The following is a 15,731-nucleotide window of genomic DNA, read 5'->3' as shown; positions in this document are numbered from 1 at the left end:
GGCAACAACCCAGAGATAACAACTCTGTTTGTTCTCGCTCTGAGCTTTCATCCTAGCTCTCTAAAGGCCTGACTGACATCCTTGTCCCCTTTCCTACCTATGTCGTTAGTGCCAATGTGGACTACGACTTGGGGCTGCTCCCCCTCCCCCTTAAGGATCCGGAAAACACGATCTGAGACATCACGTACCCTTGCACCTGGGAGGCAACATACCAAACGTGAGTCTCTCTCGCTCCCACAAAATCTCCTATCTGTGCCCCTGAGTATTGAGTCCCCAATTACTAATGTTCTACTCCTTTCCCCCCTTCCCTTCTGAGCAACAGGGACAGACTCCGTGCCAGAGGCCCGTACCCCATGGCTTACCCCTGGTAAGTCGTCCCCCCCACAAGTATCCAAAACGGTATACTTGTTACTCAGGGGAACGACCGCAGTCGTTCAAATGTTATGCAGTCAGGGAATCACATTTAATGTTGGGGCACTGTTTTGAGTTTTGCAAACATGGCAATGCGGAATATGAATTGAAGAGCCAGTGTGATGCTCCGTATGTAGGCCGTATGACCCAAAGAATAGCAGATCATATCAAACAGACCCTACCCATCCAGCCGCTGCTTGCCAAACTTGACAAAATATCTGAAATATTAGAAATGTGATAACCATAAGAACATTTTCCACTAATCTATTTAGGCTTGTGTTACACTAGTCAATGCCTTACCTCAAATTTGTATTTAAAAATAGCTTTTGGCATCTGGCTTCCATCATTACACTGACATGAGGCCAGCATAAAAGCTCACTGTTCTAGAATCGCTACTAGCGAACTGCAAATTAGAAAATGGATCAGCATAGACACAAATGTAAATTTCTCAACTTAAGTGAAATGTGACTTGCAATGTTTTACATCTTATCTACATATGAGCATAACACAGGAGTTTTATTTTTTATAATATAAATTTAAAGTATCCAATTCTTATTTTTCCAATTAAGGGGCAATTTTAGCATGGCCAATTCACCTACCCTGCACATCTTTTTGGGTTGTGGAGGTTAGAAACGTGGTGAATGTGCAAACTCCAGACTGGGGGCCGGGATCGAACCCGGGTCCTCGGTGCCATGAAGTAGCAGTGCTAACAACTGCGCCATTGTGCTGCCCTACAGAGGAGTTTTATTTATTAACTGTTCCATGAGGCAGTACTTTAAATAACAGGCTTATAAGTATACCATATTTGTTCCAGATACAATGCTAAACTGAATACATCACCAGTAAGCTTAATATCCCATTCATTTCATTATCTGGTTCCTCCAAATATCAGACCATCTATTATCTTGAATTGGACTAATAGACAACAAGCTGCATTCTACCAGACAACATTCGTTCATCAACAAGTGAAGAACAACCATCTGAGAAAGAGGCAGAAGGATTACTCATGCCAACAGAACCTCTAAACAAGTCAACACCTTCAATAGAGAATTAGAGGGAAAATTAAGAAATAATAGAATATATTTGAAAGATTAGTAAGCCTGCATGTTAATAAAAATAGAATAGTTATAAGTACATATTTGTGGTTAACCTTTCATTGTATGTTACCAAGATTCCCATAAAATAAATGCAAGAGTAACAATTTTGATTTTACTTGTGTAACTAGCATTATGATTAGTATTAAAATAATTTGACTTGATTATGCAATCGGAAAAGTCAGTGATTATATTACAGATGTATGTCTATAAATGAGTAGCTTACCTTTATAATCGATGTAGTAACTGCTTCCTGTATATTGAACACTGTGATCAACATCATGGCTTCCAGCATATGAATACCCTGACCCTAGGAAACAAACAACTACATGATAACACACTTATATGTTTCATTCAGCTCTTGTTTCCATAATGTTTAACTCTCAGCAATATTCTATTGTATTAAGACTTGTCCAACAATAATTTCTATTGATTTGAACAGGGTAATGGCCAGTCAGGGCAGTGGAGCACGAACCAACCGGGGCAGCAAAATAATGTCTCATTGATAGCCAGTGTATTTTGGGGAAAGTGAATTCCCCAGGTGCCAGCTCTGGATGCCGGTGAGAAGGATTTCTGTAAATACAGGAACATTCCAGCACAGAAAGCGCGTAAGCAGCATTCTGGTCAACAGCAAATGGAGTGTGAAGTAAAGGGGAGGGGCGAGGAAGAGAAGAGACTCTGATGCTGGGTGATAAATTACAGAGCTGACGGAAATCTCTGATATGGTTCACATTGTTATGGGCCAGGATTTAGAAACTCCGAAGTGTATTATGAAGCCCACCTGATCTATAACTTTTATATTGACTTTGGCTAGGATCAGCACAAGAGCCTTCACTTCAGGTATGAATGGGCAGCACGGTAGCACAAGTGATTAGCACTGTGGCTTCACAGTGCCAGGGTCCCAGGTTCGATTCCCTGTTGGGTCACTGTCTGTGTGGAGTCTGCACGTTCTCCCCGTGTTTGCGTGGGTTTCCTTTGGCTGCCCCGGTTTCCTCCCACAGTCCAAAGATGTGCAGGTTAGTGCGATTGGCATGCTAAATTGCACTTAGTGACCAAAAAAAGTTAGGAGGAGTTATTGGGTTACGGGGATAGATGGAAGCGAGGGCTTAAGTGGGTTGGTGCAGACTTGATGGGCCGAATGGCTTCCTTCTGCACGGTATGTTCTATGACTACTCTATGATTCATCAGACTTCCGAGGCGCTTTTTATCAAAACACAGTTTATCATAAGAATGTAGTTAACATATATAAAACAGTTAGCAAGAAGTTGTTCTCAATTACAAACATGAAAAAACACACAACAGCTACAGTAATCTGTGTATATAACTCTTTATGAATCAGCTTTAGTAGCTGTTCCAATTCAATACAAAATCCAATCAAACGAAAACCCCTTTCAAGAGCATGGTCCAACACACTGTAATCTCACTTGAATGGGACTGGTCCTTTTCCTGAGATTCTGGTCCAGCCTTCAACCAGCAGATTTAAAACTCCTTCCAGAAAGCAACTCTATCTTTAAAGTTACCAAGGCAGTTTGCCACACCCAATATGCTTTCAGTTCACTGGAACAGCTTTAAAATAAAAACAGAGAAAACAGGGAAACACTGCTTCTCTTCTGCAGTCCAAACCAACAAACCAAAACGGAAACCCAAACACTAAACCCCCCTCTCACCTGACAGTCACAGCCCAGCTCCATCCAAAAATGACATAACTGAAGCCATGCTACAAGCCATGTGGTCAAACAAAACCTTTCTTAAAGGGACACTCACATGACAACAGAGAGGGAAAAGCTACGGCAGCGAATTTTACTGGAGTGGCAGTTGACATCGCCACTGGGGATAGCGGTTTGGTTTGGTGACCTGTACAATTCCTGCGGTTGGAGAATATAAAGTATGTTAAGGGGCTCTGCAGATGGATTTGAGAGAAGGTGGGAGATGTTTGTGACCGTGTTTGAGGAGCTGTTTGTCATGGACGGGGGGGGGGGGGGGGGGGGATGGGTGGGGAGTGAAAAGGGGGGAAAAGTTTCCATAGAACATACAGTGCAGAAGGAGGCCATTCAGCCCATGAAGTCTGCACCGACCCACTTAAGCCCTCACTTTCACCCTATCCCTGTAACCCAGTTGTATAGACTGTATAGTTGATTGCTGGGAAGTATGTTTCCCGGGGTGTTTATTTACTGTAACCTGTTCTGATACATGTTTGTAACAAAATATATTTAAAAAAATAGAGGAAAAAGCGGCAAACTGGCACATTAGAGCCATTTTGAGAAAATTATTGGGACACGGGGACTTTTAATGAAAAACCAGGACTGTCCTGGCAAAACCAGGGCATCTGGTCACCATGGAAATGTGGCAGCCAATTTACAAACAGCAAGCTTCTACAAGCAGTGTGACAATGACCAGATAATCTGTTCTGTGATGTTGAATGAAAAATAAATATTGACCATGTCACAGGGAATAACTCCCATGCTCTTTAATGAAACAATGCCATGAGATTGTTCACAACCCCCTAAGTTGGAGCTCCAGTTTAACATCTCTTCTGAATATTGGCATCACTGCCAATACAGCACGTCCTCAGTATTGCACTGGAGTGTTGCCCCCACAGCTCCTTTTTCTAGGAAGCACTTGAGGATAAAGAGACAGCCTCTTAAAACAATCTGTGGTGAGAAAACCAGCTGCCCCCTGAGTTAATGGATCCCTGCAGAGTTATATAAATAAACAATCTTAATGTCACCCCCTCCCCCCATGTCCATTGAAACTGCCTGGACCTGTCAATCAAAAAGTTTTTAAGAGGCAAATAATGCATTTCAAAGCTTTTAGCCTTCTCAGCATACAAACAGGCTTCAACACTTTAAAGGCAATGACATTTACTGTGAGAAAACCACTTCAAAAGATTATATCACATTAAAGGGAATACTTCCACCTTCATCTCATAGATCTTTGAACTTGGCATACTGACAGACTGTTTGAAGTGTTTAGGACTCCAGAGGGGAACACTTTCACTTTATTATGAGAGAACTTTAATTTTTAGATACTGACTGACTATTTAAAGGGTTAAGGCCGCAGATGGGAAGAGCAGCCAAATGAAAATGAAAATCGCTTATTGTCACGAGTAGGCTTCAATGAAGTTACTGTGAAAAGCCCCTAGTCGCCACATTCCGGCGCCTGTTCGGGAAGGCTGTTACGGGAATCGAACCGTGCTGCTGGCCTACCTTGGTCTGCTTTCAAAGCCAGCAATTTAGCCCAGTGTGCTAAATGAGCCCCATCCCTGGAAATAGCCCCCCCACCTGAGCTCCTCCAACCCAGCACAAGCCCCCCTGATCTCCACTTCCCATGCAGGACCGCCCTCAGCACCCTGGAGACAATAAAAGGAGGATACTCACCCCCCTTCCCACCCGTTGGACTGCAAAGTGCCACGTTGAAACTGTCAAGGGGAGGAGCCTGAAGGGTGGGAAATGGGAGGGGGCCTAAGGGGGGTATTGAGGAGGGGTGAGGGAGGAATAAGGGGAGTTGAAGCCAGGCACTGAAAACCTGACTGAAGATAAAGTTTCTTCTAAGTTCCATTGAATGGCACTTCAGGGTTGCTCCTAATGCCAGGGGAATCACTCTGACTGTCCCACTGGCGGGAGCACTTTGTCGCTGATTGGGGGAATCATGGCCCGTTTCTCACTATCTACCCAATCTGTTCCTCTTAATGCCTTGAAAAGTTTAATCAAGCACCTCATAACCTTCCAAATCCAGGGACCCCAACCCTAGTTTGTGAAATACCTCCTTGTAATTTAACCCTTGGGGTCTTGATATAATTCTGGTAAAACTACAGTGTACTCTCTCAAGAGCAATGTATTTTCCCTAAGGTGTGGAGCTTGGCACGGCTCAGAGTACTCCAACATTGACTGAACAAAAGCTTTGCCTAGTTGGGCAGCACGGTAGCATGGTGGTTAGCATAAATGCTTCACAGCTCCAGGGTCCCAGGTTTGGTTCCCGGCTGGGTCACTGTCTGTGCGGAGTCTGCACGTCCTCCCCGTGTGTGCGTGGGTTTCCTCCGGGCGCTCCGGTTTCCTCCCACAGTCCAAAGATGTGCGGGTTAGGTGGATTGGCCATGCTAAATTGCCCGTAGTGTCCTTAAAAAAAAGTAAGGTTAAGGGGGGAGGGTTGTTGGGTTATGGGTATAGGTTGGATACGTGGGTTTGAGTAGGGTGATCATTGCTCGGCACAACATCGAGGGCCGAAGGGCCTGTTCTGTGCTGTACTGTTCTATGTTCTATGTTCTTAAAGCATGATTCCCACTTCCGTGATTTCTAGTCCTCCAGATATAAGGCCAGCAATCCATTGACGTTTTCAGTTATTTTTCCTTATCTCTTTATTACATTTTAGTGATGCATGTACCTAGATCCCCCAGTCTCTTTACACATGTTTCTAGCTTTTCACCATTTAGGATGTATCCTGTTCCATCCTTTATCGATCCAAAGTGAATGACATCACATTTGCCTATATTGAAATTCATACTAGGTGGAATTTTATGGCCCTGTCGCAGTGGGGGTAGAGCCGTAAAACACAGCAAATCATTCCAAGTTCCATTGAATTCGACGGGAAAAGACCATCCTGCCGACAGAGCTTCCATAAAACACTGCCCAATTTTTTGGGGAATTTTATTTTTCCATCCACTCTGCTTACGATGTCACCTATCTTTGTTATCATCAGCAAATTTGCATATCTAAATTTCTATCCCATTATCTAAGTCATTGAGAATTATAATCAATAGTTGAGTTCCAAGCACAGACCTTTGCAGGATATCAATTTTCACACTGCAGCAATTAGAGTACCCACCCATTATTCCTATTCGACCTTCTGGAAATCTGAAAAACAGGAAATGCTAAAGATACACTTCAGAAAAAGGATAATGGTTGGGATTCTCCGTCGGCCGACACCAAAATTGGGAAACATGATTGGGCGGACAATTCAGCAACAGCCGAAAATGGGGCTGATGCCGGGCACCAAACAGAATGCCATGCTCCGGTCCCTCGACGGTGGTGTGAATACATTCTACGTAGAACACTGGGGTGGGTATGCAAATTGTACGGTAAAGGCCGTTTGCATATCATTAACGGACCCCCCCCCCCCCCCCCCCCCCCCCCCCCCCAACCCCACCCCCGGAATTCTCCGGGCCTTCCGCGATGCTCCGCCTCCACCAGGAGGAATTACCGACTGCGAGGTTCACTTGTGATATTTCAAATCAGGAAACAGGCACCATGGCTGCTGAGGGTGTGGGAGGGGGTACAAACAGTGTCCAACATCGCTATATTGTGCTGACAATGTTTCTGAGGCGACCCACAACCAAATGTGACCCAATTTGTTTATTTTGTGTTGCAATAAGTGAATAAAATTGTGCGCTCTCTAGTTTTAGCCAGCTTCTTTAAATGCAGGGCTGCAGTCCCTGCAATTTATTGCTTTGTTGGGTCCGCTTCAACCACTGCAGGTGATGGAATGTTTCAGATGTGCTAGGTCTTGCCCTCTCAGAGTGAAATACATCATTATATTCAATAATGAAAGAGGGATGTCAGAGTTCTTATTTAATGAGCCTGTTTTTAACAGTTCTTTGCTGAGTATTTTTACAATAACACAGCCAGCTATCCTTCTCTCTCAGGCAAAATAGTCAGGAAACTTTGCCTCAAGTAATTTTCCAGCTGTAATGAATGAAGCAATGTTGTGGAAAGTACCTATTCATGGAAAACTATACAGCAACATTTTGATTGATGTACTCACCATAAACCTTTGATTCTGGTTTTTAGAATTAGCCAACAAAAGTTGATCCAGCAGGATAAAAGTCAAATACTCCATTCAGAAATGGAAGCAAATTTCCATCCCAGAGTTGCCACTCCGCACTGCAGTTCTCCAATCTTCCACCTTCTATGATATTCTGCTTGAAAATTATCCCAAATTATCCTGCAGTCTATACTCCGTGGCCAGAATTTTACATTGCTCTGGTGGGCATGCGCCCGACCCAGAAGCATGTGAAATTATGCGAGAAGGCGTTGGTAGTCATCCCAATGCCATCGTGCAGACGTGCAATATTTCAAGTTAGCTGCCACTTAGGAGTTGGAAACTCAACTGCTGATAATGAAGCAGGCAATTTCGCCCTTTAAGGGGCAATGCAATTTTACATGTATTAACAAATGGCCTTTACATTTTAGCTGCAACCTTGATCCAGGGCAGGATGAACCACCAGGGCTGAAATTAAATGAACTGAAGTCTGTTTATGATTGTGCTGCCTGGACACTCGTGGCAAAGTTTTTCCATCACAATTTATCGTTTACGGGTCAGCAGCTCCCTGAGACAGCTCCGCAGTGGTTGTCCCCCTGACGGAGCACGTTATTAATGCCAGCCTGCATTCTCCCCGTTGTTGGTGTTTGTCCTCTTTCTGCCCTCCCGGGCAGTCCTCAGCCTCTCACAAAGTGGGTTTCACACTGGATCTCCCTTAATTGGACAGTGTGAAACTGCTCCAGAGCCGACCATGGTCAGGATACTTTTCGCATCCGCTTCCAGGCCCACCAAGTGCACGCTCCCAATGGTTGATGAATTCAGGCCCATATGTGTTGCTCCCATGCTCTCCTTGTTTCAATGATAATTTTCCCTCAGTATATAAAGCATTTATTTACAGAAAACATAATAGGATAACATTTATCAGGGATCATTAAAGAAGAAAGATCAATTGGTTGAGGAGGCAGGCAGGATTGTATCTGGAGAGAAAGAGTAGGAATATGATCAGATAGGGATAGATGTACTGGTAATAATTCCCAGAGTAGAGTAGTTTAGTGGATTAGTAGAATACTTATGGTAATGAGTGATGTAGACTACGACGTATCTGTAACACCAGTAGTCATGTGCCAGATAACCGGGAGAGGGGATTAAACAGCCTGCACTGTTGTGAGATACACCTACTCTGTATTCAATCTTTTTTGTGTTGTAAACCAGTTGGAAGAAACTACCAAAGACTACAGTCTCTCTCTCTAGATAACCAGCAGCTTTACCACTAGTATATGAAACATTGTGGCAGCAGTGATTTACATAGAATTTACAGTGCAGTGGGAGGCCATTCGGCCCATCTAGTCTGCACCGGCTCCTGGAAAGAGCACCCTACCCCCTACCCAAGGTCAACACCTCCACCCTATCCCCACAACCCAGCAACCCCACCCAACACCAAGGGCAACCCTGGACACTAGGGGCAATTTATCATGGCCAATCCACCTAACCTGCACATCTTTGGACTGTGGGAAGAAACCGGAGCACCCGGAGGAAACCCACGCACACACGGGGAGGATGTGCAGACTCCGCACAGACAGTGACCCAAGCCGGAATCGAACCTGGGACCCTGGCGCTGTGAAGGGATTGTGCTATCCACAATGCTACCGTGATGACACCAATCTAACAAAGGGTTGCTGCCATTAACAGGATCATGGTGAAAAAGTGCAAGAAAACCGGGAAGTAGTAAAAATCTATAAATAGACTGAAGAAGGCGGCAAACTGGAGAACCAGTAGTGATGCCAGCATCAGTCAAGCAATCACTGTCCTTTCTGCAGCCATTCAAAAACGTCAAGCAGTCACCTGGAGACACTTACTTTACGGTGCAGACACCAAGATTTCTCAACGGAGGGTCCAGAGTGTTTCCAGTGCGGGAGAACCATAAGGTCATAAGATATGGGAGCAGAATTAGGCTAATCAGCCCATCAGATCTGCTCTGCCATTCGATCATGGGTTCCACATAGCCATTCTCCTGCCTTCTCCCCAGAACCCCTGATCCCCTTATTAATCAAGAAATCCCCATATTAATCAAGAATACTGGACACAATTCCAACAACTTCAAGGAAGGAAGAAGACAAGAGAACATTTATGAAATGCACACTATCCAAGGAGTTGAAAATAATGACAAAGGCAACGTTACAGAATTTCTAGGGGAAGTAAATGGTCTTAATATGGACTATTGGTCAATTACAGTGCAAGTTAAAGGCTTTGAGACCAACTTTAAAAAAAATATTTTTTAAAAATAATTTTTATTGAAAAATGTTGTACTTATATAACAACGAACCGTAATAAAATACCAACAATAACAATAATGATAACAGTCATAAACATTCGCTCATCCTTAATGAACAACAAAACATATTAACAACAATTTAAATTAACACAATATTAAGTTAAATAACCATAGAAAAAAAAAATTAAAAATAGAAACAATAAAGAACACCCTCCATACTAGGCACGCAAAGGCCAGAACACCGGCCTCTTTCGCCTCCTGCACTCCCGGCTCCGCCGCAACTCCAAAAATCGCGAGTCCCCAACCTGGTTTGACCCTGGATCCAACCACCCTCGACACCCCCTTCCAGAATTCTTCCAGTGCCGGGCATGCCCAGAACATATGGACTCCCCGAACACCTGGTGCACCTGTCCTCACCCCCAAAGAACCTACTCATAGAACAGTACAGCACAGAACAGGCCCTTCGGCCCTCGATGTTGTGCCGAGCAATGATCACCCTACTCAACCCCACGTATCCACCCTATACCCGTAACCCAACAACCCCCCCCCCCCCTTAACCTTACTTTTAAGGACACTACGGGCAATTTAGCATGGCCAATCCACCTAACCCGCACCCGCACATCTTTGGACTGTGGGAGGAAACCGGAGCACCCGGAGGAAACCCACGCACACACGGGGAGGACGTGCAGACTCCGCACAGACAGTGACCCAGCCGGGAACCGAACCTGGGACCCTGGAGCTGTGAAGCATTTATGCTAACCACCATGCTACCGTGCTGCCCCGTACTTATCCGAGTCACAGACATATGGGCCCGATGTAGCACCTTAATTTGGATGAGACTAAGCCTCGCACATGAAGAGGAAGAGTTGACTCTCTCCAAGGCATCCGCCCAAGTCCCGTCCTCTATCTGCTCCCCTAGTTCCCCCTCCCATTTAGCCTTCAGCTCCTCCACTGACGACTCCTCCACCTCCTGCATTACCGTATAAATGTCAGACACCTTCCCCTCTCCGACCCACACCCCCGAAAGCAGTCTGTCCATCGCCCCCCACGAGGGCAGCAAAGGAGATTCCTCCACCTGTCGCCTAGCAAACGCCTTTACCTGCAAGTATCTAAACATGTTCCCTTGGGGGAGCCCAAATTTATCTTCCAGTTCCCCCAGGCCCGCAAACCTCCCGCCAATAAACAGGTCCCTCAATTTACTGATGCCCACCCTATGCCACCCCCTAAATCCCCCATCAGTGTGACCAACTTTAAAATTGACGCCAGAGCTGGTGTTACAATATAAGCTTATCCTCTGGACAGCTTCAGTCAACACTCGTGCATCTATCAGATATTAAATTGCACGGTCCAGGTGGCATAAACCTTCCAATAACAAGCTGGGGAATTACTACTCTTCGCCTGGAGGAGCGACAGACATTGATTCCCCCTTATGTTGTTCACAATAAACACGACTCCTTATAGAGTGGATATCTTGGTATATCCCTGGGTATGTTGGAAAACCAGATGATGACCTGCAGAGGGACAACTGGATGTCTTCCATGTAAGGATTTCGAAAGTCATGTGAAGAACCAATTGATTTTCATCCTACAGCTGCAGATTCATCGAGCAGCAATTCATTGTCCATTACAGAACATCATCCATTATATCCCAGGTATAGATATTGAGGTTGTGGCATTCTTTTCAAAACTAGGGCAGATAATGCAGATGCAGAAGGCACTGCAGAAGACAGTGGCCTTCTGGAAGATATTTGGACTTTGGTTTGATCTCTCCAGAAGACGGTAATGAGAAAGAAGCCGTTGTAGCACCAGTGATCCATTGGAGAATGAGGTCCTAGAGGTTGGGACGCTATTCAAATCTAATGCTGAACCATATGAAGTCTCTGTTTTTCTCGAGATATCTAATAGCTTCACTGTGGCAGAGCAGCATTCAGATCTTTGTCTCACTTAATCCACCAATGCAATGCCTTGTGTATCACTGGTCAACCAAGAAGAGTTCTCTGAGGAAAAGAACATACTTGATTCCATGCTGAAGTCCATATGGGCCACACTGCCAGCAAGTTGGTAGAATCTATACAGGGTGAAAGTAAATTGACGCTCACACTTCAGTCTCATCTGAAAATATTCGACCCAGTAGAGCTGTCCTTCAGCACAGATGCCGAGGCAGAATCTTCAGAGCTTCGACAGCTTCAGCATCCTGTACAGGAAGTTCATTTTCGTATCGTCTTAGAAATTCTTCCTATTGTCTATGGTGGAGCTGCCTCACAGAGAGGAAAGTGTCCACAATCCACAGAAAGTGAACATCTTTTCTGAAATGTCATCAGGAAATCATCTCTTCTTCATTTCGTACAATGTTTACAGGAATTTTGCCATTCTCTTTAAGATTCTTTTGAATCTCAGCTTCAAAGCCTTTTTCATCCTCAATGCAGCAGTGTGTGATACAGCTGTGAAAGTCTTCATTGGAATTGAATATTCTTCACCTTCTCAAGTCTTTGGTCAGTGTGTGTCGAGGAAGTATAGGATTCCTGAGCGAGTCCTAACTTTTTCTCTTCTAGATCAAAGGAGCTCAAGTGTTGATGTCCTTGAGTCATCTCTCTTGTATTACTCTTTCTTTGAAAAGAATCCACAGCCCTTTCTATTCAGTAGACCTGAAGTTTACACTTCAATTATCAACAGTCTTGAAAAGTTGCTGTCCCATTTCTCTGTCGATGATATCCTCCAAGGAAAACAGGAATCCCAAGACATCCAAGATATCTTGCCAGAGAGCCAAGAAACACTGTGGGAGATTGAATCCCCAAAACAATGACCAGAAGGGGGTACCGGGGGGGCGGGGGCGGGGGGGGGGGGGGGGGGGGGATAATGTGTAAGAGTTTGGTAGAATCTGCAGCAGTAAAAGGGAGTTACAGAAATATAAAATAAATTGTTTGAAATATAATTTAACGTCATTGCTAAGAAATTGCTAGAATACTTGAATACTTGTAGGGTGGTAAAGTATAACGGGTTAATAGATATTGTAATGAGCAATGTGGACCATAATGTTACAGTGATATTAGTAATCATGTGATAGACACTTAGGAGAGAGGCTGGGACAGTCTGTACTCGTGGGAGACATACAAACTTTGTAACTTATCTTATATATAGTGGTAATAAAACAGTTGGAAGAAACTACAGATTACAGTCTCTCTAGATAAGATAGACCATGTGACCAGCAATCGGGCCGCCAGTATATGAAACAAGTGGGACCACCCACAGCCACAAGGTCAACTTCTATATTTAGGCTGATACTGGTCATGCCTAAGTTTAAGCTCAAATTCCTTTCCGAGACCCCTTAAGATGCTTTTAAAATCTCTCTTTTTCACCATGCTTTGGGACATCTGTTTTAATATCTCCTTATGTGACCCTGTGTCAAAGTTTGTTTGATAACCTTCCCCGCAAAGTACTTTGGAATTTTTTGCTGCTTTAGAAGGTGCTTTATAAATGCACTTTGTTGTTTTTGTGATGGTTCTCCAGTGTTTCCCTCGACCTCTAAATTATCACTATTCTGGCAGACTGCCTAAATTACATTAAGTCAAGGATGAATCACAGTTTTGTCTATCTAAACATCAAGAAGAGCAAAACTACTTTCCGGGCACACTAAGTGATCCCTTACCATGAACTCTATTCTCCTCTCCAAGTTGGGTTATGGGAGAAGGCCCTAAGGAGAGTCAATGAATCCTCATTGTGTGCCAGGCCTTGCCTGATCAGGTTCAAGGTGGTCCACAGGGCTCATGACTGTGGCCCGGATGAGTAGGTCTGATGAGGAGGTGGACAGGTATGAGTGCTGTGAGGGAGGTCCTGCGAATCATGTACACATGTTTTGGGTGTGTCCAAGACGGAGGGGATTTTGGCAGGGATTTTCAGATGTCATGTCAGAGGGATGACAACACCTTCCAAACCCATGACCACTACCATCTAAAAGGACAAGAGCAGCAGATACCTGAGAGACTCACCACCTGGAGGTTCCCCTCCAAGTCACTCACCACCCTGACTTGGAAATATGTCGCCGTTCCTTCACTGTTGCTGGGGCAACATCCTGGAACTCCCTCCCTAACAGCACAGTGGGTGTACCTTCACCTCAAGGACTGCAACGGTTCAAGAAGGCAACTCGCCACCTTCTGAAGGTCCACCAGGGATGGGTAATAAATACTGGCCTAACCAGTGATGCCCACATTCCGTAAATGAATTTTACATTTTGTTTATGGATTTTCAAATTTAGAACAATTTCCCTATTAGCCAATCAAATCACAGCCTTCCTGTGATGTCACTTTTCAATTTTCTTTCCACAGTCACCTTCCCAGACTGCACTCTGAATTTCTCCCGCTCACAGCCCCCAAAGTGAAGCCCATAGAGCAGAGCTAACAGAGTGGCCAGGTTGGCAATGAACCTCCTGTAGTAGCTGGCTAATCCTAAAAATGACTAAGTTCAGTGGGGTTCTTTAGTGTTGGGGCCTCTTTTATAGCACAAACCTTATCCTCCACTGGATGCAGACCATTCCAGTCCACCCTATAACTGAGATAGGTCAGCATTCTAGCGCGGAACACACACTTGCTCATTTTCAGCCGTGCGTCTGCATGGGAAATCCACCATAGCACTTCCTGTACGTTTGCCATATGTTCCTTCTCTGTGGATTCAATGATGACCACATCATCCAGGTAGACAGCAATTTTGGGTAGACCCTGCAAGATATTCTCCATTAAAATCGCTGGAGCTGAAGAAACTCCAAATGGGAGGCGGGTGTACTCAAACAACTGATCAGTGTTGATGGTTGTGAAATTTCTAGACTCACTGCAGAGGCGGACGGTCTTATCGGGCTTCATTACTGGCACCGCAGGCATGACCCATTCTTCAAACCTGACCGACGCCCAGATCCTGCAGGCTCCAAAGTTCCACATCTACCTTCACAAGTAGCGCGTGCGAACAGGCCTTGCCCTGCAAAACTGGGGTTGAGCAGCAGTATCAACGCATATATGGCTTTGGCCCCCTTTATCCTGTCCTGGCCTTCCTGGAACACCTCGGAGTATTTACCCAACACATCATATAGGTCGCCGGTGCCCATTCTAAAGATCTGTTGCCAGTGGAAATGGTGAGCTCTTCTCTCGGCCCAACAAATTTGGCATGGGTCCCTGCACTGCAACAAGAAAGTCGGACTGACTGCCGTCCATACATTACCAGCATCAAGATGATCCCCACAATCTTTAAGGGTTCCATGGTGTAGGTCTTCAATCATGTTGATTAATTGCGCTATGTCAGAGGCATGATCTCTGCAGTTGCCGAAATGTACGGTGGTCCACAATGGAGGCGGCAGCACATGTGCCAATTTTCATGATCACTGGATGACCATGTACTGCAACGTGATCCATATCGGTGCAACTTTCAGAGCTGTGACACCATTAACAGTCCTCCTCCTCGGAGCATCCATGTGCAAGGCCCTGGTTCATGGCGACCACGGCGGCAGGCGCAAGCAGCATTCTCTGCTCCGATATTGGAGGCCCTGAGCATAACTGTCCGCAAACCAGACATTCCGAAATGCAGCCAGTTTTCCCCTTCATCCTCAGGAGAGATATCCCACTGGCCAGCGGTAGGGCACGAGATTCGAACTCTGCCGCGGACTTCTCGTTAGTACTGTCCTTTTGGAGGACGTCTGGCCAGAGCGGCACCATCTCGTGATGCCGACGGAGTTCAATAAGGAGGGCGTGCCAAACTATGTATGCCGTAGTCCATGGACCCCTGCAGCTCCAGCCCACCTTTCTCCGCATGCTCTTGAGATAGGGAAAGTTCAATGAGCTGGCCCCCTATCTGGGAAGCTTGTAGTCCACGAGTCCCATGGGGAGATCAATGATTGTTTCCCCTTGGTCCTCATGGGGATTACGATACAGGATTTTCAGGTGCCTTGATCCTACCTCTGGAACTCCTTCCCTCAACTCTGCCAGCTCCGTAATTCTTTACTGTAGTAAAGATACTGTTGATAACTAAAGGCTGCTGTTAAGTACGGTTGTTAGAACTCATGCTGAAAAGTCCTAACAAGTTTCAACTGCTAACTTTAACACAGTTGAAGGATATCACATAATAATCCAGGTTAAAATATTTGAAATCAATGAATAAAGTAATTGATGTTAAAAAAAAAGTCTGATTCGACTACAATGTGATGGGTCACTGCTGAGAAAT

General features: G+C 45.0%; 1 protein-coding gene across 1 annotated transcript in view; it reads right to left on the bottom strand.

The window, feature by feature from the left end:
• srpx2 (sushi-repeat containing protein X-linked 2) overlaps positions 1–15,731 on the bottom strand; it is a 103,611-nt gene that overhangs the window by 71,535 nt on the left and 16,345 nt on the right. Inside the window, exon 3 of the mRNA XM_038775634.1 lies at positions 1,732–1,815. Coding sequence (XP_038631562.1) covers positions 1,732–1,815 — 84 coding nt within the window. The remainder of the gene's footprint in view (positions 1–1,731; positions 1,816–15,731) is intronic.

The sequence above is a fragment of the Scyliorhinus canicula genome, chromosome 17 (assembly GCF_902713615.1).
Source record: "Scyliorhinus canicula chromosome 17, sScyCan1.1, whole genome shotgun sequence".
NCBI classification, from domain to species: Eukaryota; Metazoa; Chordata; class Chondrichthyes; order Carcharhiniformes; family Scyliorhinidae; genus Scyliorhinus; species Scyliorhinus canicula.
The sequence above is the reverse complement of the archived record's forward strand: the minus strand, read 5'-3'. Positions and strand labels throughout refer to the sequence as shown.